The sequence below is a fragment of the Scyliorhinus torazame genome, chromosome 18 (assembly GCF_047496885.1).
Source record: "Scyliorhinus torazame isolate Kashiwa2021f chromosome 18, sScyTor2.1, whole genome shotgun sequence".
Taxonomy (NCBI): domain Eukaryota; kingdom Metazoa; phylum Chordata; class Chondrichthyes; order Carcharhiniformes; family Scyliorhinidae; genus Scyliorhinus; species Scyliorhinus torazame.
In genome coordinates, this window is record NC_092724.1 from 131,713,012 (window position 1) to 131,736,758 (window position 23,747).

The 23,747-nt window shown below is 46.3% G+C and overlaps 1 protein-coding gene across 32 annotated transcripts in view; it reads left to right on the top strand.

Annotated features, from left to right (window-relative positions):
- Positions 1-23,747, top strand: part of rbfox3a (RNA binding fox-1 homolog 3a) — a 1,900,245-nt gene that overhangs the window by 1,787,575 nt on the left and 88,923 nt on the right. For 31 of the 32 annotated variants that reach the window (XR_011936209.1, XR_011936210.1, XR_011936211.1 and 28 more), the window contains 2 exons: positions 4,287-4,340; positions 17,015-17,107. Coding sequence is in view for 25 of the 32 variants with exons in the window: in XM_072483360.1 (XP_072339461.1) it covers positions 4,287-4,340; positions 17,015-17,107 (147 nt within the window). In the remaining 7 variants the exon portion in view is untranslated. The remainder of the gene's footprint in view (positions 1-4,286; positions 4,341-17,014; positions 17,108-23,747) is intronic. The other variant, XM_072483364.1, reaches the window with a different exon arrangement.

Below are 23,747 nucleotides of genomic sequence, written 5' to 3' on the forward strand. Positions count from 1 at the left end.
GCAGCTCCTTCGCAGGCAGCACCCCCAGTGGACGAAACCACCTGCCCCTCTGGGGCAGTGGTGAGTGGGGGTGGTTTGGTAGCAGTGCAGGGGTTGTGGTGGGAGGGAGGGGAGTGGGTGTTGCAGCAGCCTACAAGAGGGAAGGAGGAATTGTGGTGGAAAGATTGAAGAACTTACTTGTTGGCAACTGCAGAGGCCGTTGAATAATCATGATTGGGGTAAGGTTCAAATTTACACCTCTCCGAAGATGACCAATTTGTGAAAGAGGTCCTTAAGCAGACATTATACTTGGGATGTCTAAAAACCTGGTCCAATTAATTTGACAGTGGGGCCAATGCTTTGGCAAATTGAACATCGCTCGCCCGCCACTAAATTGCATGTTTTATGTCTGATTATAACTGCAACACATAACAATTTTTACCGACAGTCTGTCCCTAATAAATCAATAACTGGACAAATCTAGTTCCCACCACACAATTTCAGACCAGTCACAGGAATCTTTATTTGCCGTTTTGGAGCAATCCTGCATTCCATCAAATGAAATGATAAAATGAGCAAATAGAATTGAACACAAAAGTAGAACTGGAAGCTATTGCTGTTTAGTGAGCAGCCTTCTTTCTGCCAAAATTGTATTCACTTATCAGAAATAGTCATTGAATCCCATAAGCATTAAATAACAATTTGAACACTGGCAAAAACCCCAACAGAAAATAGGGCAATTCAGTTCGCTATCCGAATATTACAAATTCCAGATACGATCTGTGGCTCTGTTCAGTTCTCTAATTTGTTTTATAATCAGAATTAATCATTTGCAGAAAATCATTTGTGGAGATTCTGATGAAGGTGTTTGGAGTTGGGAACGAAACAAGTGTTCAGTAATGAAAAATTGGCCAGGAATTCTAAGTGGAATGTTACTTGCTTTTCTGCAGAAATATTTCTGCTGTACTTTCAACAAAATGATTTATTCATGGTGAAATATTAAACGCTTTTACCTTAGCTTAAACGTAATGCAGTATAATGGGAAATTAAATTTTAAAAACACAGGAACAGCTTTGGAGGCTATAAAATGTGGATAAAATACATGCACTGAAAATTAATTTACAGATAAAGATATTCTATCATTAGGTATAAATCCGAAGGATATCGCAAAATAGGTTATCTTTTCAATCAATATTCATGGAAATGCTCACGTATGACCATGTTAATGTTTTGTTTTAATGAGAATACCTGGATAAGACGACCAGGGTAGAAATCTCCTTGGCTGCAGATTATTGTTATTATGTATGTAGCTTTTTTTTCTGAAATGTAATAGATAAAAATATTTCTGAACTAACAGAATGAAGGAATTTTTAACTGTTGAAAGGAACAACAGCAAAATTGAGAAGTCTGGGTGCAGAATTCGCCAGGGAAGGACCCTAGAGAATGGATTCAGGGATGTCCCTTATGTGAAGACAAGGGGTGCTAAATCCGACAGTGCACCCCAACCCCCCTCACCCCACTGAAACAGGGTGCGATACACCCCACCCTGCAATGCAGACAGCACACTAGCGTCGTGGCACAGTGTCGAGTTAGCCCTCTATTAATTGGTTGCTAGCCTGAACGGGGGGGGGGTAACATGAGGCAAGGCAAACATCAGAAAAAGCTAACTTTGGATTGCTTAAATCCAGCCTGCACCTTTGAAGGGGAAGATGTATGGTGACTGGAACAGGTGCTGGGAGGCTGTTGTGAGTTAGGGAAGGCAGAACAATGGCACAACCTGGGAGAGCACAGGTCCCAAGCTTTTTGGACTGCAGTGACAGCTTTGATGAAGGAGGTGCAAAGGAGGAGAGATCCAGAAGGAGCCAGGAGGCCCACCAGACACATGCTCAGAAGACATTTGGAGCAGATAACCATGAAGGTCAATGCCAGATGTTATGTAGAAATTTGATTTGGAATGTTTTTGTGTTTGCTTTGCTTTTTGCAATACAGTGAAGATGATGCCATGATGGCCAGTGACATAGGGAAGGTGTAGGACTGTCGATGGAGAATTGGAATTGGAGTTACTGGAGATTAGTTCTTCGTAAATATCCTGGCCACAAAGAGAATATGTTGGTCGCTCTCTCTTCCTTCACCCCCTCCATCCTCCAGCAGCTTATCCTATTTTTCATGGTCCCTGTTGATTCTCCATGCCATGCTGTATTCCAAGACGAATGGCTACTAAGGCACACATGTTTGAGAGCAATTGGTTTGTGCAGAAGCCTTGAAGTCGGCAAATCCTCCTCGAGCACCTGCCACACCACCCCTTGTAAAGGTAGACAAATTTAAACAGCTATCTAAAGCAGGAAACAGTTGTAGAATTAAAGAAACAACCAGAAAAAATCAACCAGCAACTAACCTTCAGGTAGTTAATGGTCCTTTTATGTAGTGCTGGTGGGGGTCCCTTCCTGCTGCTGTGTTTAGCTATGCAAGGTTAAAAGATGGCATTAGTTGGAGTGTTGCTCTCTAAATGAGATGGCTGGAGACAAGTCAGTATTGACCACCAATTGATGCCCTCATCAATATGGTGTCCAGCACAACATACCCTAAAAGTGCACATGAATGCCAAGGATACTATTTTTGCTATCAAATGGAATGTGTAATGGCCAAACAACAGGTGCTCCTGATTCAACTTTTGCCCCACATCCCAGGTCTAGAGTTAACCAGGGACCATAGAGACATGGTCCAAAATTGGCCATTAAGTGGAGCTACTAAGTTTGGTGTTAACCTGATACCACAGTGGCATGGTCCATAGTTTGCCCTTAAAGAGGACATTCTGAGCGGAGAAATATTGAGGTTATAAACCTTTGTGCAAAGGGATAATATCCAGGATTGACACAAAATATTGCAATTTCATTATTGTGCTTCTCACATCTGAGACATGGTTCACATGGAATGATCAGCTTACTCAAACATGAAACTCCCTGCCTAATAGCTCATTCTTTTATATATAATACATGCAAGCTGCAATTTTCCTGTGTAACATAGAGAGAAAGAAAACCCAATATCGCTACCAGAGTGTGTGGTTTACCTTGATACCTATTATAAGATGTGAAGATTATTTCCCTGTAATTTTCATATCTGCATCACAAGTCCATTGCTTCAACTATGTATTCTACTTGTTGTACTTTATTGCTAACAATCTCCTCTTTTGTGCAGCCCTTTCCCAATATAAGATCAGGCTTTTCCATGAATAATAATGGCTTGCAAAATGGGAGGTTGATGAATTACAGATCTGTACATATATATATAAATGCAAAATCACTTGTACATTTATGGAAACACTTGCACATATGCTGTTCACCGCAGCCATAAGTTCTATCTTTTATAGCTGTTGGAAGCTTATGCCCATACCAATGTGGTAATAGATGGAGAATCAAGTCACTAATTGAACGAGTTTTGATGATATTTAAACTACAAGCACAAGCTCATGCAATTAATATCTTTCAACTCCTCAATATATGACTGCCCCAACCCACTTGTTGCTGTCATGTGCATGCTCTGGGCTGATTTTCTTGCTCCAAGAGTAATCACATCTTTGATGGAATGTCACTCATGTTGAGTAGCCAAAAGTCGTGAATTGAGGATCATTGCTTATCTGTACATTGCATACTTTAGTAATTTTTTTTTTTCGAATGGGTCATTTTAGGGGTGCTTGGGTGTTTCCCACATTCAAACAATTTATACATCAGAGTTAATATATTAACTTTACTCCGCTCTTGAATTGAAATCTATTAATTCTGGTGCAAATAACAATTTTGTGGAACAATCTTCACTGTTACTTTGATATAAGTTCATAAACACAGACTCACATTTGTTAACAATAATATCATATGAAATAGTCAAAGTTGAAGAGTGTATTTTTATCTGTTTGTGGTTTTTACTTTTAATGATTCTATCCTGAAAATTGGAAAGCCTGGTCATGTCATTTTATTTTGAATAAATTTACAAGTACGTAATTGCATGACACCTTCTATGAGAAAATGATGTGGATTATCTCCTGTGTTACAGAGATAATCGTTTATTAATAAGAAACTGAATACTGCAAAGCAATTAAATTGGGAAGAGGAAACTCCCATTATAGACGTTCCCATGTTCAATTACCTTGGATAATGTCTATGTTTTGGTCTCCTTCAACACCAGGAGCGGCTTGTCCATTGCAAGGAAGCAGGGGTCTTTCAACTCCATTATGAAAAGGGTTGTTTCTGAAGTTTTTACGTGGATGAATCAGAGTACAATATTTCTAATGATTGTCTCTCTTTCTTTTACAGCAATTTGGTAAAATTTTAGACGTTGAAATAATTTTTAATGAGCGGGGTTCTAAGGTAAGCGAGACATTCCAAACTTGTTCACTTGATCTTTTAAAGTAGTTTCAGTGAATTTAACAGAGACCCAGTGGGTGTGTTATGTTATATGTGACTGAACGAAGTAGGATTATTGGACACATAGGTTATTGTATAGAGCACGTTTTTCATTTTGGACAGCTTTTCCTACCGGAATGCTTATATGAACATGTGTATGCGGTATCACTAGTTTTCCTGCTAACAATAATCGCAAATTCCCCAAGGATTGTGTGCTCACACTATGGGATAGGTTACCCAATGGACTCAATTAGAAATAAACCGAGGTGCACACGCATTTCAATCTGAAAATGGATTCTGCGCTCCATGTTAACAGTCTGCTGAATGTTTTAGTAACAAAAGCTGGTATGGAAGCTGGTCTGGGTGATCGACTGAATCAGACGATGAAAAGGAGCTGAATTAACTTTTGGAAAGACAAAATTGACGAGGCATTTTAGGTTAATGACTGTATCCCCATTGACACTAACCGCTCCACTGGTATCATTGGCATGACAGCTACTACACCAGAACTCAATAATGCTATAAAAGAAATATATTTCCTCACAGCTATTTGTCTTTAATAAGGGAGCCGATGATACCAGTGAGTCAGTCCATGTGGAGCCTTCATAATCTGTAAGAATCTGAAAATACTGGGTGTTAGACTAAGGATTAGCCTGATTTGGGCATTGATGGATGCTCTTGCTGCTTCTTGAAGAGGCAGTTTTCCGTGGTCTTTTGTTGTTCATATATGCTCACATTTCAGGGGTGAGATTCTCTGACCCCCCGCCGGGTCGGAGAATCGCCGGGGGCTGGCGTGAATCCCGCCCCCGCCGGTTGCCGAATTCTCCGGCACCGGAGATTCGGCGGGGGCAGGAATCGCGCCGCGCCGGTTGGCGGGCCCCCCCCCCGCGATTATCCGGCCCGGATGGGCCGAAGTCCCGCTGCTAAAATGCCTGTCCCGCTGGCATAGATTAAACCACCTACCTTACCGGCGGGACAAGGCGGCGCGGGCGGGCTCCGGGGTCCTGGGGGGGCGTGGGGCGATCTGGCCCCGGGGGGGTGCCCCCACGGTGGCCTGGCCCGCGATCGGGGCCCACCAATCCGCGGGTGGGCCTGTGGCGTGGGGGCACTCTTTTCCTTCCGCCTTCGCCACGGTCTCCACCATGGCGGAGGCGGAAGAGACTCCCTCCACTGCGCATGCACGGGAATGCCGTCAGCGGCCGCTAACGCTCCCGCGCATGCGCCGCCCGGAGATGTCATTTCCGCGCCAGCTGGTGGGGCACCAAAGGCCTTTTCCGCCAGCTGGTGGGGCGGAAATTCGTCCGGCGCGGGCCTAGCCCCTTAAGGTTGGGGCTCGGCCCCCAAAGGTGCAGAGCATTCCGCACCTTTGGGGCGGCGCGATGCCCGACTGATTTGCGCCGTTTTGGGCGCCAGTCGACGGACATCACGCCGATACCGGAGAATTTTGCCCCATATGTCACATCAAAAGTTTAGACCTGTGGTAAGCATCCTGACAAAATGAGTGTGATAGTATTCTAATTAAGGATTTTGTGCACGACGATTTCAGAAAACACCTTAAATGTGAAATGCTGTTCAGAAACTGAAGAGTGGTCTGTTGCCCTGAAAGAGTTATGGGGTGAAACAGCAGGTTTAAAAGGGATAATGTGCGAAATAGCAGGATTAGAGGATTAATGTGTGAAGCTGCAGGGTTAGAGGATTAATGTGTGAAGCAGCAGGGTTAGAGGATTAATGCATAAAACAACAGGTTTAAAAGATTAGTGTGTGAAACGATAGGTTTAAAAGGTCGGTGTTTGAAACAGTAGGTTTATTGGGTTAATGTGCAAAAGTGTAGGTTTAGAGGATTAAAGGACAAAACGTTCTTGCTGGTAGTAACTGGACATGGAGTTTGCACCATCATTAGGCCAACCTCCATATTAGGGGCAGGAGGTATGTATGGATCCAGATGTAATGAGGACTGTTGATCTGACACCTAATTGTCACCACGGTTTGGGAGAGTTGAATGGGGTTTGAGGAAAAAGCCAGTTCAAGGTTAGCTATTTTTAAAACTGGTCCTTTTATTTTGGATTCCGGGAGACCAGTATCCAATCGCTTTCATTACTGCTAACCCCAGCTTCCTTATCCTAGTCAGAGAGCCAGCCTGCCACTGGGGTAAGGGAGCTGAAATTCATGGTCTATATACCAGAAGCGATGGCTGTATAAAGTGGCTGTTGGTGTTATTTTTACTTTGTAAAATTATTTATCTAAAAACTATTTCTACATTACTTCTGCCACTGCAACTTTATTGTAACTTCCTCCATTATTACTTTATTATACCTACCACTGTTATTTCCACTACTTTACTACATCTACAAATGCTGTGATTGCTAATACTTCCACTATACCAGAACAACGTTACAGTGAAGTCCTTTCACCAGCAGGACAGGCCTCAATCTTCTTGCTGTGCTCTCTCAACGGTTTTCAAAAACTGATGCCAAAGATCTGAGGACTTCCAATTTTAGCAATGAGGGAAATGAAAAGCTGGCCCATTGTGTGAATAAGAGCAAAGGCTTTATGGCTTGAGACTGAACATCCTTTAGCCATTCACATGCGAGACTCTAACCAACGCCAATAACAAGTGGCAATCACAATCAAAATCCCCTCAATTTACACTGACATCAATGCAGTGTTAATTGACGGCAATTAACTATAGAATTTTTCTAAATATTCCAAAATCAATATAAACGTATGCAGATGTCTGCCATATTGTCTACCAGTCATCGTGCATTATATTACCTAGTGAGTATTGTAGTTTTGTTCACTGAGTGACATCTTCCCATATGTTCCAAATATCTTCCCATATGTTTTAATCAAGTGCCATCTACTCTAAAAGACGGAGTAATTTGGAAGCAATGACAGCATGTCTTTAATGTGTCTTAGATGAGCATAAGGTGCCTTTAAACACGCTCCAGACCTGAATGCAACCACTTCAGTTAGTGCGGTAAAGACCAATGTTTAAAGACAACTGTTTCATATTAATTTTTTAAGAGCAGAAATATGTAATTTGTACCGAAACAAGGCACAAATTATTTTATTTTATTGTGCCCGATTTGCAATGGACTGGATAAATGCGGCCCGACGGCGGCAGCGAGAATCAGCCGGAGAATGTTGCCTCGAGCAAAAATATGGGATTGGCGCCTGGCACCAATTCCACTGCGATGTTGCGGTCAGCCGCTGGCAGCCGCTGAGGTTCTCGCATCACGCCCCCACAAGTGTCCGCGATTTGCATGGATTTGACTACGATTAACGGGCGGGACACCGGATGCTCCACTCCTCTCAGACGGGAGTCGCGCCGGAGTGAATTGTTGCAAGTATTTACAATCGGTGCCCGAGGTCCGTAGCTGTTAGGGGGAAGCAAGAAGGTAAGAAAATTCTCAAAACTTTTCGCCCATGGTGGGGGGCGTCTGCCTCGGGGAGTAGCAGGGAACAACTTGGTGTCAAGTGCATGGGCTCGGGTAACCCCCTCAGCATCAGGGTGGCTTGGCTCAGACCCACATTGCTGCATTATTTCATTTAAACCCACCCTTTAGCTGCACCTTACTGGCTCCTGGCTGTTGAGACTGCTGACGGCACCTGGTCATATGAAACCCACCCAGCAGTATTATCACCAGGGTGGGCGTGGCATGCTCAATCGCCTGCCCACCAAGTGTTGGTGCACTCCTCAGAAACACAGCCCCACAGCATAGGAAACAGGGGATTGTTAGAGCTCACCCCAAACAATGGACACAGGACAGATGCATGTGGTTGTTGGAACCCTCCCTGACACACAGCCCCGCTCAAAGTAAAGGACCCACTCCTGACGCTATCAGCTAACCCACCCCTGAGAATCACGAGATGTCTCCAAGCCTTGCCTGTCCACCACACCCCTCATCACATCCATTTTGCTACGGGCCAGCATACCTGACCAGCTCCCTGTCACAACCTGTGTGTAAAACTCAGGCTCCACATAATACTGCAGCTAAGCTCCCACCACATGCACACATACTTCGCTTAGCCCCATCTGTAAGACCCGCCCGCACACCAGCCTCTTACCGTGACTGGCAGCACAAGTTGACCGTCTCCACCACACCAGTTGCCGCCCTGCTGGCAGGATGACACTCAGCTCACCCAGTGAGAAGACCCACAGTTGACTCCACTGGGAGAAACAGGACAGGAGCCACAGAGTCTATTGTTCACACGGGTTGCAGCATCCATCGGTACCCCTGTTGGCAGGGACAGGTGGTGAAGATAGGGGCTCCCCAATCACAGGCCAAGTGCCAGTCACTGATGGGGACAGGGTTGCAGTGCGGATGACATCATCTCATCCGGGTGGGGGTGGGTCACAGGTCACTGCTGAGGGTGGCACAGCAGTACAACTCAGGGTGACCATCTAACCTGGTGGCATTGGATGGTCAAGGGAATCCTCGATCTTACTGATGGTCTCTGTCCTTCCCCGCTCCACCGCAGATACCCATGCAGCAACCAGGAGCATCATCGAGCGGTGCATCAGCTTATTCAAGATGCGCTTCCCATGCCTGGAACTCTCTGGTAGGGAGCTCCAAGAAAGGGCCTTGAGCATCATGGTGGCCTGCTGCATCCTGCACAACATCGCACAGCAGCGGGGTGACATGCTGGAGGAGGAGGAAGAATGGCAAGCCTCATTTGAGGTCGCTGGTTTCCAGGCGGATGCGGGCGTGGAGCCTGAGCTGGCTGGGCGGGCCGCCCAACGTGTGATCCAGTGGCCTGGCCTCCTAGTTGGTAAATCGGGAGGAGATGAAGTTGTTCGATGTGCTGAGCGATGTTGTGCAGGACACCACTATGCCCGAGACCCTCTCTTGGAGCGCCCCACCAGAGAGACCCAGGCCTGGGAAGCGTATCTTGAGCTGCACACGTCACTTCCTGATCTACCAAATAGGAGGCCAGGCCACCGGCAGCTTCATCACCCTGCCCCCCCTCCCCCCACCTAATTAATTCCCCCCACAAACAGAATCCCCCTTCCCCTGAACCTCACCCCCTCCCTATCCCTCAGTCCTTCCATCTCTTCCCTGCCACCCAATCCTTCCATCTCTTCTCTGCCACCCAATCCTTCATTCCATCTTCCTCTCATCTTCCACTCCTTCCCGCTATCACAGCTCCCCCTCCCCCTCCGAGCGTCCTATCAGCATCGCCACAGAGTGTTGGCCTTGGGCAGGCAGTATCAGTGGGTCTTGTCCACGGAAAGGAAGATGGGAGTGACTCGCTGTGAGATGAACTCTGTTTGACGAGATCCGACACCTGCCTTTAGGTTAACATACCCAGGTGATCCCTGCATGTCTGCTGGAAAATCCTGCTCACAGATCCATATATCTTGGCGGAGGGGTTGAGGGATGCTGAACAGCTAGGGCTCATTCAATGCGGATGCTGTCATACAAGGCGGGCTCGCACTTCTTCCCCCATGCCCTGCCACCAAACGGACGCATAACACCCAACCCCAGCCCACCCTTCACACTCATCAGACAGAGATTAGAGGCAGGTTGGACTGGTGGTGCAGAAGTGTTTAATGGTGACTACGTGTACCCTAATCCCTAACTACTATCTAATACACCCCAGCCAGCTTAAGTCATCCACCTTCCTTATCTTAGGTGGTTTACCGCTCCTTCTAGGTGTTTTCCCAGACAGAACATCAGAAGTGGAGGCGGCCTGCTGCGTGTCTCACCCTCTGCCCTGTGATGCCCCTGGTGGCCGTCCTCTGGAGGACCTAGACCTGGATCGGTTTGGCTGAACTTTCGGAAGTTGAAGGTGATGATTTGGTCACCCTGTTCTGCCTGTTGCCCATGAGATCCACCAGTGTCAAGTGGGGGCGATTCATAAGGGCTGAGGTGTTCCTGCGCCTTCCCTGAGGGAGGCACCGGCATGGGACTCACACTTCTTCCACACTTCGGGTGCTCGATGGCCCCCGGGCTATTCCACGGGACGGAGGGGAGGCCAGAGTGAGCTCCAGAGACACCAATGTCACCTGGCACTACCTGGAGACCCGCCCTCGTCGGAGTCACGGACTCGATGCCCTCAGCTCACTGAGACTGAGACATGTCCCTCACTGCCTCGGTCATGTTGCCCTGTGATGGACAACGTCAGTCAGCGCCTGGCACTGACCCTTCGTGAATGGGCCACACTCTAGAGCGCTGCAGCAATGCCAATCTGTGCCAGGGATGTGTCAGCCTGTGAAAGGGTGGCATGGTGGCATAGTGATTAACACTGCTGCCTCACAGCACTAGGCACCCAGGTTCGGTTCTGACCTCGGTTGACTGTGTGGCGTTGGCACATTCTCCCCGAGTCTGTGTGCATTTCCTCCGGGTGCTCAGGTTTCCAAAGATATGCAGGTCAGATGGATTGGCCATGCTAAATTGCCCCTTCGTGTTCAAAAGTTCGATGAGGTTTCGGGATTATGAGGCGGAGATTGGGCCGGGGTCGGGTACTATTTCAGAGGGTCGATGCAGCCACAATGGATCAAATGGCTCCTTCTGCACTGTGGGGATTCTATGATTCTATGACTGGGCTCTCCTGTCTTGCACCTCAGCCATGGACAGCACAGTGTGCCACAAGCCTTGAACATCCTGACACATGGCTCTGACATCTTGCCTAAGGCCTTTCACTATGGACGCCACCCTTTCAGTGTTGGCCTGGGTGCCACGCACTGTCGGCACCATCTTCTGCACCTAAAGGCAGTTGTACTCCTCCAGCTGGACTTGCAGGCGCTGTAAAGTTTCTGACACTCCCTCCTGTAGATTCTGGCTCTGTCTGCATCTGCACCAGTGATGGGATCATACTTTCTAGAAGTGCAACACCTGTCTGGGCGACAACTGTTCCCTGGGATTGGGCCGCCCACTGATTGTCCGCTCCCTCAGGAGTCCCTGCCTCCACCTGATGCAGCACGTGTGTGGTGCTCTCCAGAGGGTGATCCAGGAGCCTGATCACTAACATTACCCACTGAGGTGATAGGCTCTGTTAAAGTGGATGGTGAAGATGACAGAAGTGTTGAAACGTCGGTCTTCCGCGGGCTGGTGCTCCGGGGTGTGCTGGGGGCCTGGCTGGGGGCGCAGCGACCCCAGACAGCCTGGCCTCGCCTGATGGTGATCCTGCAAGACAAAAGATATGGGATGAAATCTTGGGAAGGACTGGTCTGTGGAAGATGGGTGATTCTCTTGCTATGGGGATATCGCTGTTGCATTGGACTCTCACTTGTTTGGCACCTGCCTGACCTCCATCACAACCAATGCACTCTCCTCGGCCGCCTCCATGACTTGCAGGGCCCTCAACCGGCATTTCTGCGATTTCCCCCTCCCGGCTTCTGGCTCGCATGCCTTATCCTTGGGGACACAGAAAGTACATAATGAGATGCTTGGGGGGGTGTTCTATTGGGGGGGGCGGGGTCGATAGCTGGTGGCATGTGTGTACAAAGCTCCTGGCCAAAGAGGGCACTGCATTTGTTGGGTTTGGTAGAGGACGGGACGTAAGGGAGATGCAGGCTGGTGAAGTGTTGGTATCCAGGGGATTGGGGGCTCATATGAAAAGTGAGGGACGAGAGTGATGCCAGGGGCACAGAGATGGTGACTCATCTGAGCTGGCCCAAGGAGGCTATTCATCTTCTTTCGACATTTTGTGCCTCTTACTGATGTTGCCAGCACTGACAGCCTCTGCCGCCTCTTCCCAGGCGCAGTTCAGGAGGGCAGGCCCGAGTCCCTACCCCACCCTGGGGAAAAGGGTATCCCTCGTCCTCTCAATGGCATCCAGCATTCTGTCAATCTTGGACTGCTGGAATCGGTGGGTGGGGGAGGGTGCAGGGGCAGGTCTTCATGCTGCCACCTTCTTGGCTGGAATGACAGTCTGTGGTGAGTGGAGCACTTATAAACAGCTCCAGCTTGTCAGGCACTTTAACGCGAATCCAGCGGGACCAGGAATTGCTTGCGTTTCAAGTAGGCAGAGAGCTAGCCCATTTACATAACCTGAATTCACTTCCGGCGGAAGAACATGGGCTGGATTCTCCAATTTTGAGGCCATGTCCGGAGGAAGTGTCTGGTCTTACGACCAGCAAGTCGGCACCACCCCGCACCGATACGGATGCAGAATGGCCGGGTCCGTGGCCGCGCATGCGCCCGGCGGCTGCCGTACCGTACCACATGGCGCCAGCCACGCACTGACCTGGCCTGCCAGATAGTGCACCTTTGTAACCCCCCTCGCCACCCTCAGACCACACACCCACCAGTCCGCCCTGCCCCCGCCTAAGCCCACCCTGCCTGCGGAACGGCTCCCCCCCCCCCCCCCCAGCCCGCCCCGACTGTGGCGGTGCTGGATACAGTCCACAGCCGCCACGCCAAGTTCACGAAAGTTGAGAGGACACAAATTCCACCCGTCGGGGTGGAGAATCGGGGGAGGGCCTCAAGTGATGTCCTGAGGTCGTCCCAACGCCATACAGCGTACTCCTCAAGTACGCCTTTTTTGAGGGGGTGGAGCATCCACAAAACAGCACCGCCGACGGTTTCGCTGTAAAAAGGGATTCTCCGGCCGATCGCCGAACGCGATTTCAGCATCGGCACTCGGAGAATCCTGCCCATTGTCTCCCGAACGGAGAATCCAGACCAACATGTTTACTATATTGCTTCCTACTTGTTTGAAGACTAATCCTAAGACTGATGTTCTGAACATTCAAATTAGCAGTTGTACCAACCTCTACAAAGAACAAGGATGACAGAGAACAGGAACTCAGATGGTAGATGTTATTAATAAAATTGTCCTGCGGTATTTTTTGATTGTCATCTTCAGACATAGCCTTGAGCATGAATCCAGTGCACCACTCCCATCCTCCCATAGATCACCCAACTTCTCTATTGAACAAAGTGTTACCATTTCCGTAGAGCTGCCACTATCCTCTCCTTAACCTGCACAAATAGTAACCAGTTCGAGCAAAATATCTCAGAACATCTGCAATTCCCATGAAATAGTTGGTCATTTTTGTTGTGGCTTTGTTTTATAAACATCCAATCATTTTGATATAAAATGCTTTTTATTTTCTCACCCAGCCATATTAAGTCGAAATATCTTAAACAGAAAAAAAACCTCTTATCTTCCTTATTGGTGCAGACAGCAGAAAGATATGCCACCGGAAGATGATAATCAGGTTAAATAAGTTTAACGCTGAGTAAATAAATGGCATCTATAAAAGATATCTTGAAGAAATGCATTTTCAAAGTAAGAAAGAGCATTTGAAATGGGGCTGGAAGGCTGCCTCGGCGGCTGAAGGGTTAAGCTTGCTTAGGCAATTTAATTTGCAAAAGAATGTAAACCCCTTACGCACGTAAGATACAAATTTATAGTTTATGGTATAAATATGATTGCACGAAGGGATAAGCAAACAGTCCAATTACAAGGCAATTTGAGGTGTTAATTGTCTTTTCTCTCTCTTTCCTGTCTGACAACAGAAGTTCTCTGTCCAAAGGCCTGGGATCACAAGACTTGAAAATGTACAGTAGCTCTTGGCTACTAGAAGTCATAATTTGGCGACGACATTTGAAGCGCAGTGGGCTGATTGTTTTTGCAGGCATAGGGATTCTAACCATGATGAAGGACCTCATTCTGTCCTCTATATGTTAACTGTGTGGTGGCAAACAGTTACTTTTTTCTCTATGAGGAATGGTGTACAGGATACTTATTACTATAATTACCGCATTAGAAAAATTCTGACATGCAAAATTTATATGATGTGGATATTGTGGCTTTCGAAGCCAGGAAAACAAAAATAATGACCAGGCAAGCTTGTAATCATGTGCCTGAGACTATAAAGCATTTTAATAGATTATTACATTTATTAAGTGGGCAGGCTGAACAGCTCCTATTTTTTTTTTAAAGAAAATTGCTTTCCTTGACTCCGTCCTCCAGTATAAAAAGCAGAGCAATCCTAATCCAGGAGAGCAGAGTCGCTTGACCCATATCTGTGGATAATGCTGAAGTGCTCTGTCATATTTTCTGAGGAGTCATCTCAAATTCAACAAACAGCTTTGTTCCATTGATGTGCAGCAGTCATCCAAGTCCAGATCAATTTTCCTTCAGATACCAAAGTATTTTACTAGGCCGAGTGGTGTAGATGCCCTAGTCTGACTGGAGTTCTTTTCAAGAAGCGGATTGATTTCAATCCATTATTTTCAACTGAGCTTGCTAGTTAAAATTCCTTTGACGTATGGAAAGCAACAGCTGTTGTGTCTACCCTGAAGAAGGGTCAGAGACCCTCATCCTACTATCCCATCCACCAATAAATGGAAATTTATAAAAGCCATAGGAAGTAGAAGTATTTCAACCTTAACAACCTGTGTCATACCTTCATTTGACTAAAAAGCAAACCTGTCACATATTTTAATTACTTGTCTAAAAATAGAGCAATTCTCCCAATTGCCAGTACCAAGTGAGAACATCAGCCCTGGCCATTTATAATAATCTTTATTGTCACAAGTAGGCTTACATTAACACTGCAATGAAATTACTGTGAAAAGCCCCTAGTCGCCACATTCCGGCACCTGTTCGGGTACACCGAGGGAGAACTCAGAATGTCCAAATTACCTAACAGCATGTCTTTCGAGATTTGTGGGAGGAAACCGGAGCACCCGGAGGAAACCCACGCAGACACCGGGAGAACTTGCGGACTCCGCACAGACAGTGACCCAATCCGGGAATCGAACCTGGGGCACTGGAGCTGTGAATCCTTTTAAGCATCAAGACATCCCAGCTTCATTGAGAAGATGAGATGTCATGCCCTAAAATACGTAAATTGTTTTCTAATTGGACACGAGTTTTCAATTAACTAGTCTTATTGCTTTAGCATCATAGGGTCTTTGTCAGAAACATATTTGACTCCGTTCTGTTTCTTGCCTTCATTAAAGCCAGCCTTGATACATACAACAGAAGGGACATTATCTCCTTTCTTGATGATACCAGCTTCCATAGAATGGTTAATTATGAAAGGCTAGCAAAAACCAAATCAGTCAAGGCAGAGAGCGTATTCAACACAGACTGGCCAAATGGCAACATTCAGCAGAAAGGGACCAATCAATAACTGTTAAAATGATTGATTGTGGTGTTTTCAACCTTTCTCCACACTAATGCATTCAAACTCCCTCCAATTACAACAATTCAGCTCTTTGACCTGGTAATCACATCTGACCTAAACTGGGGAAAGAAAGTGGCAAGGGTAAGTGGAAAAGTTGGCAAAAAACTGAGAATCCTCAAGAAAACCTGGCTTTCCTCACCACTGTTGGCAACCTTTGAGTACTACAATGCCAATATCCACTCTAGTGATCCAATATTGTGGCTCTGCTTAGCTGACTGCACAGAAATTGGGTCTAGATCCATGCAGACTAGTGAATTTGATGAGGATATCCTCTCCAATGCCAGACTTTTTGCAACTGTGGTGAGCTGTCACGGCTGTCAGTTCTCTGCAATATTGTGACATGAGCAGCACTTGCGATCGTTTGTGTTTAAACCAAACCTCTGTATTTTTGTCAGGAATCACAAGAGCTGCACCTCGACACTGTACTGCTACCCACACATTACTAGCAGCAAAGCTTCACACACGGCTTGTGGAAGTACGTGCCAGACAGTGTCTTCACTCGGAGCCCTCGTCTATACACATAATGTCATGCATATTATTAATGATTACTTGCTGTGCTAGAGTTGCTGAATGTACACCAAACAATGGGCCTATGAGTGACTTGCCCATTTCACCAACCGTTACAAGACAAAATAAAATCGGAGATATTGTTGTTTATGTTTGACCATGGCTGCATCATATATGATGTGGCATACAACTAAAACAAAGTCAGAAATCAATATCCGATTCACCCATTCTTTCTCAAGACTGTTGGATGTCAAAAAGCCTTTTGCGACCTTCACTGCAACAAAACAAAAGGCCAGTACCATTATATTTCATTTGGATGAACTAATTTCCAGCCTTTGCTACTTTTTGTTTCATTTTATATATGGTTTCAATTCAAATCAAGATGGGATGTCAGGAACTAGAAAGAACAGTTTGGAACCCAGGACACTACCGTTTGACCAGCTTCCATGAAATAACCCAAAACCTAATGTAATTCTATGTCAGCATAAAGGAAAGAAGCAAAACTCTGAACTATTTTCTTATGTTTCACAATTGACCTTATTGGTTTGTTTCCAAAAGGAAAGTGATGAGGCATGAAGGAACTTCATTTGAGCTGTTGAAAATTAAACTGGTCTGATCTAGATCTGTATTTTTTTGTTTAAATGTCCCCACTTTTTGACTCACAATCATTGGAAACTAACCTTTCTCACCAATGGCAAAAATATCAGATACAAGATCCTTGCGAGCGTACTGCAGCAGAATGACAATTGCAATCAATGTGTAAATAATCTAACCATTTGTTTTCAAATGCAGCAACTATTTCTTTCCCTCTCAGTATACTTTCCATTTCATATTCTTGGGTCTGGTTGCTCTGTGGTTTCCTAGTATGACTTTGCTATCTTTGATGTTCCAGCTGGTGTACTGAAACATATCAGAAGACTGTCTTATTCCCTGTATAATCATATGCATGTCTCTCTTTTCCTTTTCTCTTACCTGCATGCAGGGATTTGGTTTCGTAACTTTCGAAACCAGTGCTGACGCGGACAGGGCACGGGAGAAATTAAATGGAACAATCGTAGAAGGTCGTAAAATAGAGGTGCAGGTCCAATCTTTCTCTTTCCCCCACTTTAAATGTCTCCTTCGTCATTTTCCATTGTTCAGTTTGTGTGCATTTTCCATTTCCTCCTTTCCAATTTTCCACACTTAAATATATTCCCTGGAACAGATGCCGCCATTTCACAAAGGAATCACGGTGCCTGGTTTGGTGTTGCACGTTGCTCTTAAAAGATAGTGACGGGCTTGAGATCAACAATGAGTAAAAAAGAAAATCCTGTGAAAACCATAGCTGATAATGCATACTGCCAACTAAAGCCACTAGATAATCAAGGAAAACTCTTTTTATCAGAACATCTTATTTCTGCAATAAAATATGCTTCACCTGCAGTTTAAAACCAAGAATACCTGAAAATTCTAAGGATAGTGTTTCACTGCACTTTCACTTACTACTAATGCATTAATAGATAGGGTATCAAGATAGTTGATTAAAAACAATACACGTTATTAAAATAGGGCATAGGTATTTTGTGCTTTCTTCATGCATGGTGACATTATTTTAGACAGAATGTTCTAGTCTAATGTAAGTCATATAATCTTGGTCAAACGCTTCCTGTGCTGGGGGACAGTTAATGTGCCCACTGCCTTGTTTTCTAAAATCAAATGTGAGAGCAACTTCCTGAAATGGAAGAATATGTGCCCGAGCAGGTTGGATATATTTTAAAAGCTTTTAGAACAAAGAGTATACTCTTGCAGTTGTTATAAGCCAATCTTTGATGTGATGTTTTTTGTTACTCATTTCCATTAGTTATTGTGTTCACCTTAAGTCTCGCTAATGAACTCTGATATTAAATGAATCTCATGGGAATTAATCTACAAAGCTACAGCATAACGTTAATGCTCAATTCTTTCAACTTGAAGTTTGCAAGGCTTAGCTGGAAACAAAAAGAATTGAAATGTCTTGGAGGTTAGACTATTTACTTTGCTGTCGCACAGCACAGGAGACTCCTGCAATACAACGCAAGAGGTTTTTTGGCATTAATGATAGATTAGTACATTTGCTGAACTGAGACCAGTGCAATGTATTACATGAATCAACAAGAATCGGTATTGATAACAAGGAATATATACTTAATTACAAGAGCATTGTAAGATTACAATCAAAATGCTGGCTTCAGTTTGCTGGAGCCCAGTTTTCGCAGTCAGCTGTGAAGCAACAGCGCTCTCCGCTGACCCCAAAGATAGCTGCCCGCAAAGATCTAGCGATCTCTGTGGTGCAGATTTCACATTTCCCGACATCAAGGTGAACCTGGCATCAAGTCAAGGGGATCGCCAGCAACAGTGATGTCGTCAAGCAGGGTAAACAGCCCACCACATTGAAGAATTCCCATGGACAACAAACCAGGAAGTAACTACACTAACCGTAAAACATATAAAAGGTGAATGATAGTACAATAAAGATTAGGGCATACATGTATTAAAAGATTATTGATTTTTTTAAAAATCAGAGTGGACAATATATAAATATAAAACCAGTTTTCCAAGGCCAGAGAGGTTTTTCTGTAGTAGCTGAGACTTAGTACACTGTCTAAAACTTAATTACACCACATTGTCAAGGCATTTTTTGGACAGCAACATCACAATTTGAAAGGATAAGTTCTTCTCAATTCAGTGATTTCTATACCACCTACGGAGACCTCAACAGCACACCCTGTGGAAGAGTACAGAATCACTGGTCTATAGTTTTAGCTGATATCGGGGGCGGGATTCTCCACCGGTGGGATTCTCCGTTTTGCCAGCGCCCGGGGGTTTCCCGACGGCGTGGGGCTGCCCCACAATGGGAAACCCCATTGACCGGCCGGAGTAACGGAGACTCCCGCCGGCCGGTCGGGGCAGAAATGTGGCGAGGCGGAGAATCCAGTCCCAGTACTTTTCAGAAGATACAAATATCTGTAGAGGGACAGGTAGAGGAAGCAAGGGGCTGCAGAAGGTTTCGGACAGGCTAGGAGAATGGGCAATAAAGTGGCAGATGAAATACAATGTGGAAAAGTGTGAGGTTATGCACTTTGGAAGGAGGAATTTAGGCATAGATATTTTCTAAATGGGGAAAGTCTTAGGAAATCAGAAGCACAAAGGGATTTGGGAGTCCTTGTTCACGATTCTCTTAAGGTTAACGTGCAGGTTCAGTCGGCAGTTAGGGAGGCAAATGCAATGTTAGCATTCATGTCAAGAGGGCTAGAATACAAGACCAGGGATGTACTTATGAGGCTATGTAAGTCTCTGGTCAGATCCCATTTGGGGTATTGTGAACAGTTTTCGCCCCGTATCTAAGGAAAGATGTGCTGGCCTTGGAAAGGGTCCAGACGCGGTTCACAGGAATGATCCCTGGAATGAACAGCTTGTCATATGAGGACTCTGGGTCTGTACCTGTTGGAGTTTAGAAGGATGAGGGGGGATCTTATTGAAACTTCCAGGATACTGCGAGGCCTGGATAGAGTAGACGTGGAGAGGATGTTTCCACTTGTCGGAAAAACTAGAAGCAGAGGACACAATTTCAGACTAAAGGGACGATCCTTTAAAACAGATGAGGAGGAATTTGTTCTGCCAGAGGGTGGTGAATCTGTGGAACTCTTTGCCACAGAAGGCTGTGGAGGCCAAATCACTGAGTGTCTTTAAGACAGAGATAATAGGTTCTTGGTTAATAAGGGGATCAGGGGTTATGGGGAGAAGGCAGGAGAATAGGGATGAGAAAATATCAGCCATGATTGAATGGCAGAGCAGACTCGATGGGCCGAGTGGCCTAATTCTGCTTCTATGTCTTATGGTCTTATAGTACATGTTGGTATTGACAAATACAAGTAAATTCTCAGCGAGAACAAGCAAATAAAGACACCAACATTAGTGCAGCTATTCATACTCATCCTGATTTCTTCATCATTCAAGTGGATTGGAGCTTGAGGGTGGACTTCAGTAGTAGAGAAATATTAACCTCGCTCAATACTACCAACTAATACTTGAAATAACCTATTTGATGACATAGGTACAAGAGAAAAATTGCAACATCCAGTGTCATCACAACTCTACATTTTCTTTGAGGTTCGGGAATATTGGGCGGGATTCTCCGACCCCCCACCGGGTTGGAGAATCCCCAGGGGGGGCGGCGTGAACCCCGCCCCGTCGCCCTGACGCCCACTGCCGTATTCTCCGGCCCCATTTTTTGGGCGGGGGCTGGATTCACGCCACACCGGTCGTGGCCCCCCCCCCGGCAATTCTCCGGGCCCCGATGGGCCAAGCGGCCGTCCGTTTTTGGGCAGTCCCACTGGCAGGGGTTACGTATGGTCCCACATGGTGTGACCTGGCAGGTAAGTCGGCGGGGGTGGTCCTCGGGGGTGGGGGTGCAGGGGGAGCCGACCCGGGGGGGGGGGGGGGGCCACGGTGGCCTGGCCCACGATCGGGGCCCACCGATCTGTGGGCGGGCCTCTTCCATGGGAGCACTTCTTCCTTCCGCGCCAGCCCCTGTAGGACTCCTCCATGGCCGGCGCAGTGAAGTGATTCCCCCGCGCATGCGGGAAAATACGGCAGCCGGTCTGTGCATGCGCAGAACAACGGCGGCAGTTCCACGAATGCGTGAGATCACTCTGGCCCTTCGGCGCATGCGCGAACATGCGCCACCCCTTTGGCGCCGGCTGGAGAGGTGCCAACCCCTCCGCCGTCCACGTAGCCCCCGAGACAGGTGAGAATTCCTCACCTTGGGGGCCCATTGACGCCGGAGTCGTTGCCGCTGGTTTTCCCACCGGCGTGGGGACTTAGTCCCCGGAAGGGAGAATCCCGGCCATTATGTTTACAAAGTTTAATACAAGAACCCGACACAGATTGGGTACAAATGGAGGAGGCATCCTGTAAAGGAACAACCCTCCGGGCCCTGGCCACAGCAGCACTCCCATTCTCTTCAACAAGGTACACAATGAGCCCCGTGGTAGCGGCCACGCTGAGAACGTGGATCCAGTTGAGACAGCACTTCGGGATAACCAAAATGTCCCTTATGGCTGCCATTTGCGGCAATCACAGATTCCCCCCAGCCATGCTAGCTACCACCTTCAAAAGATGGAGGCAGGACGGGGGCACACTGACGGTCGGGGACTTCTACGTAGGGCACAGACTGCGACACTGGACGAACTGATGAGGAAGTGGAAACTAGCAAGAGGACAGGAATTGAGACACCTTCAAATAAATCACTTCCTCCGCAAAGAGACCATAGGTTACCCTGGGGCCCCAGAAAGCACACTACTGGAGGACCTGATAGGCACAAGCAGCGAGAAGGGGGGGCTATGTGGGAAAATATACGGACAGCTACTGGACAGAGCCTGAACACCACTGGACGGGACCAGACAAAAATGGGAGGACGAACTGGGGACAGAGGTAGGATGGGGACTCTGGAGCGAAGCACTGAGCAGGGTGAGCTCCACCTACTCCTGCGCAAGGCTAAGCCTAATGCAGCTCAAAGTGGTGCACAGAGCGCACCTGACCAGGACCCGAATGAACAGGTTCTTCCCGGAGGTGGAGGACAAATATGAGCGGTGCCAGAAGGGCCCAGCCAACCACACCCACATGTTTTGGGCTTCCCCCAAGCTTGCTGGGTTCTGGACAGCCTTCTCCGAGGCAATGTCCAAGATTGTGGGGGTGAGGGTGAAGCCATGCCCGATAGTGGCAATCTTCGGGGTATTGGAGCGGCCAGAGCTACAAATGGGGAAGGGGGTCAACGCCCTTGCTTTCGCTTCCCTAATCGCACGCCGGAGAATCCTGCTCGGCTGGCGATCGGCAGCACCACCCACAGCTGCAGACTGGCTCACTGACCTCTCGGAATTTCTCCACCTGGAGAAGATTAAGTACGCCACTCGAGGGTCAGAGGAAGGCTTCCTGGATACTTGGGGGCTGTCCGTCGGCCTGTTCCAAAACCTGTTCTAGGCCAGCAACGAGGAGTAAGGCAGGGAAAAAAAAAAGATGAAGAACCAAAGGACTGCGCAACCCGGGGGGAGGGGGGGATGGGGAAACCACAAGAGAAGAGGAAGGGTGCTGAAACCAATGGGGGGGAGGGGGGAAGGGGGGATATCATAGACCGATCCAGAGGGCAGCAAAATGTACGTACAGTTAAAGTCAAATGAAGGACAAAACAAACCTCTCTGTAAAATAAAGCAAATTAGCACGGGCAAGAAAAATGTAATGTATGTAAGTAACAACTGTTTATAAATATGAGAAAAGCCAACAAAAAGATTTTCAAAAAAAAAATGTTTACTAAGTTAAAGGCAGGTGATTAATTTGCATTTTCTTTTCCATTTTGAAACTGGAATGCCAAAGATTTTGCAAAACTTTCTATTACATTCAATGAGATCCAAATACTACTTTATTAATAAATAGGAGCTCAGATGGGCGACACAGTGGCACAGTGGTTAGCACTGCTGCCTCACGGCGCCGAGGACCCGGGTTCGATCCCGGCCTCGGGTCACTCTCCGTGTGGAGTTTGCACATTCTCCCCGTGTCTGCGTGGGTCTCACCCCCACAACCCAAAGATGTGCACGGCAGGTGGATTGGCCATGGTAAATTGCCCCTTAATTGGAATTTGTTATTAAAATGGGAGCTCAACATGGTCAGAACAGCAGGTGTAATAGTTCTGGTTGTAATATCTATGAGTGCCCATTTTTGTATAATTCGCTGATCTTACAATCAGCCAAAATTTTCTGATAGACAGGGTCTTGTGAATTTCACAAATGCACAGCAGGGTTTAAGCTTGAACAGTCTGTACTGGGAAGTGAATCTGATCCAGTGCTCAATGCTTGAAACACTGCGCCTGGGTTCTTCCAGTCCATCATCACTGACCCACACTATTTCTGTGTCACTTACCTGTGTGTACTTCCATCTCTTTTCATTTATGAAGTTCATGCCACACTCACATAGATCATTTCATAGCTTCTTATTGAAGGTAAGCATGTTATAAGAAAAGGCACTTAGTTTAATATAGTTGGCAGTGTGTGCTTTGAAGTTAAATTATTTGTCGATTGCATTTAGATCTGCACTACTGCCTGGTACTGGAAATCTTTACTTTCTAAAATGTGTCAAGGGAACATGACATTTTTTTAATTCTGCATTTGTTATTAAAAGGGAGTTTTGGCGTGACATTTTCCCCCAAGTGGGAAAACAAGCAATATTAATAGCAGAGAATTTTCATTTTGAAGCTGCTTTGCAACCAAAATCATAAAAATAAATAATATTAGCATTACCGTTTCCTCAATTTGTTGTTTTATAGAAGTGAATAAATTCTACTGGTTTAATCTAGTTCTGACGATATCTAGATGAATACTGGTAGTATGGTTAATCTTTTACTGAGCAGTAGGATTTCAGTACAATTATGATGAACCAGATTATCACGGAAGAAAATTACTGGAAATCTTTACTTTCTAAAATGTGTCACGGGAACATGACATTTTAAAAATTCCGCATTTGTTATTAAAAAATTACTTCATGTTAACACCGGCATATAAATGAGACAACATCAATGTACCCGGCTCTCCTCTCACTGTCAAACCCCACAAACACTGAGGTAGGTCTTGTCTTGATGACAGGTCTCGATGAGCTGTCATCAGGGCCAAATCGCCTCTGGAAATGCACGTGGGAACCAGACAGCACAA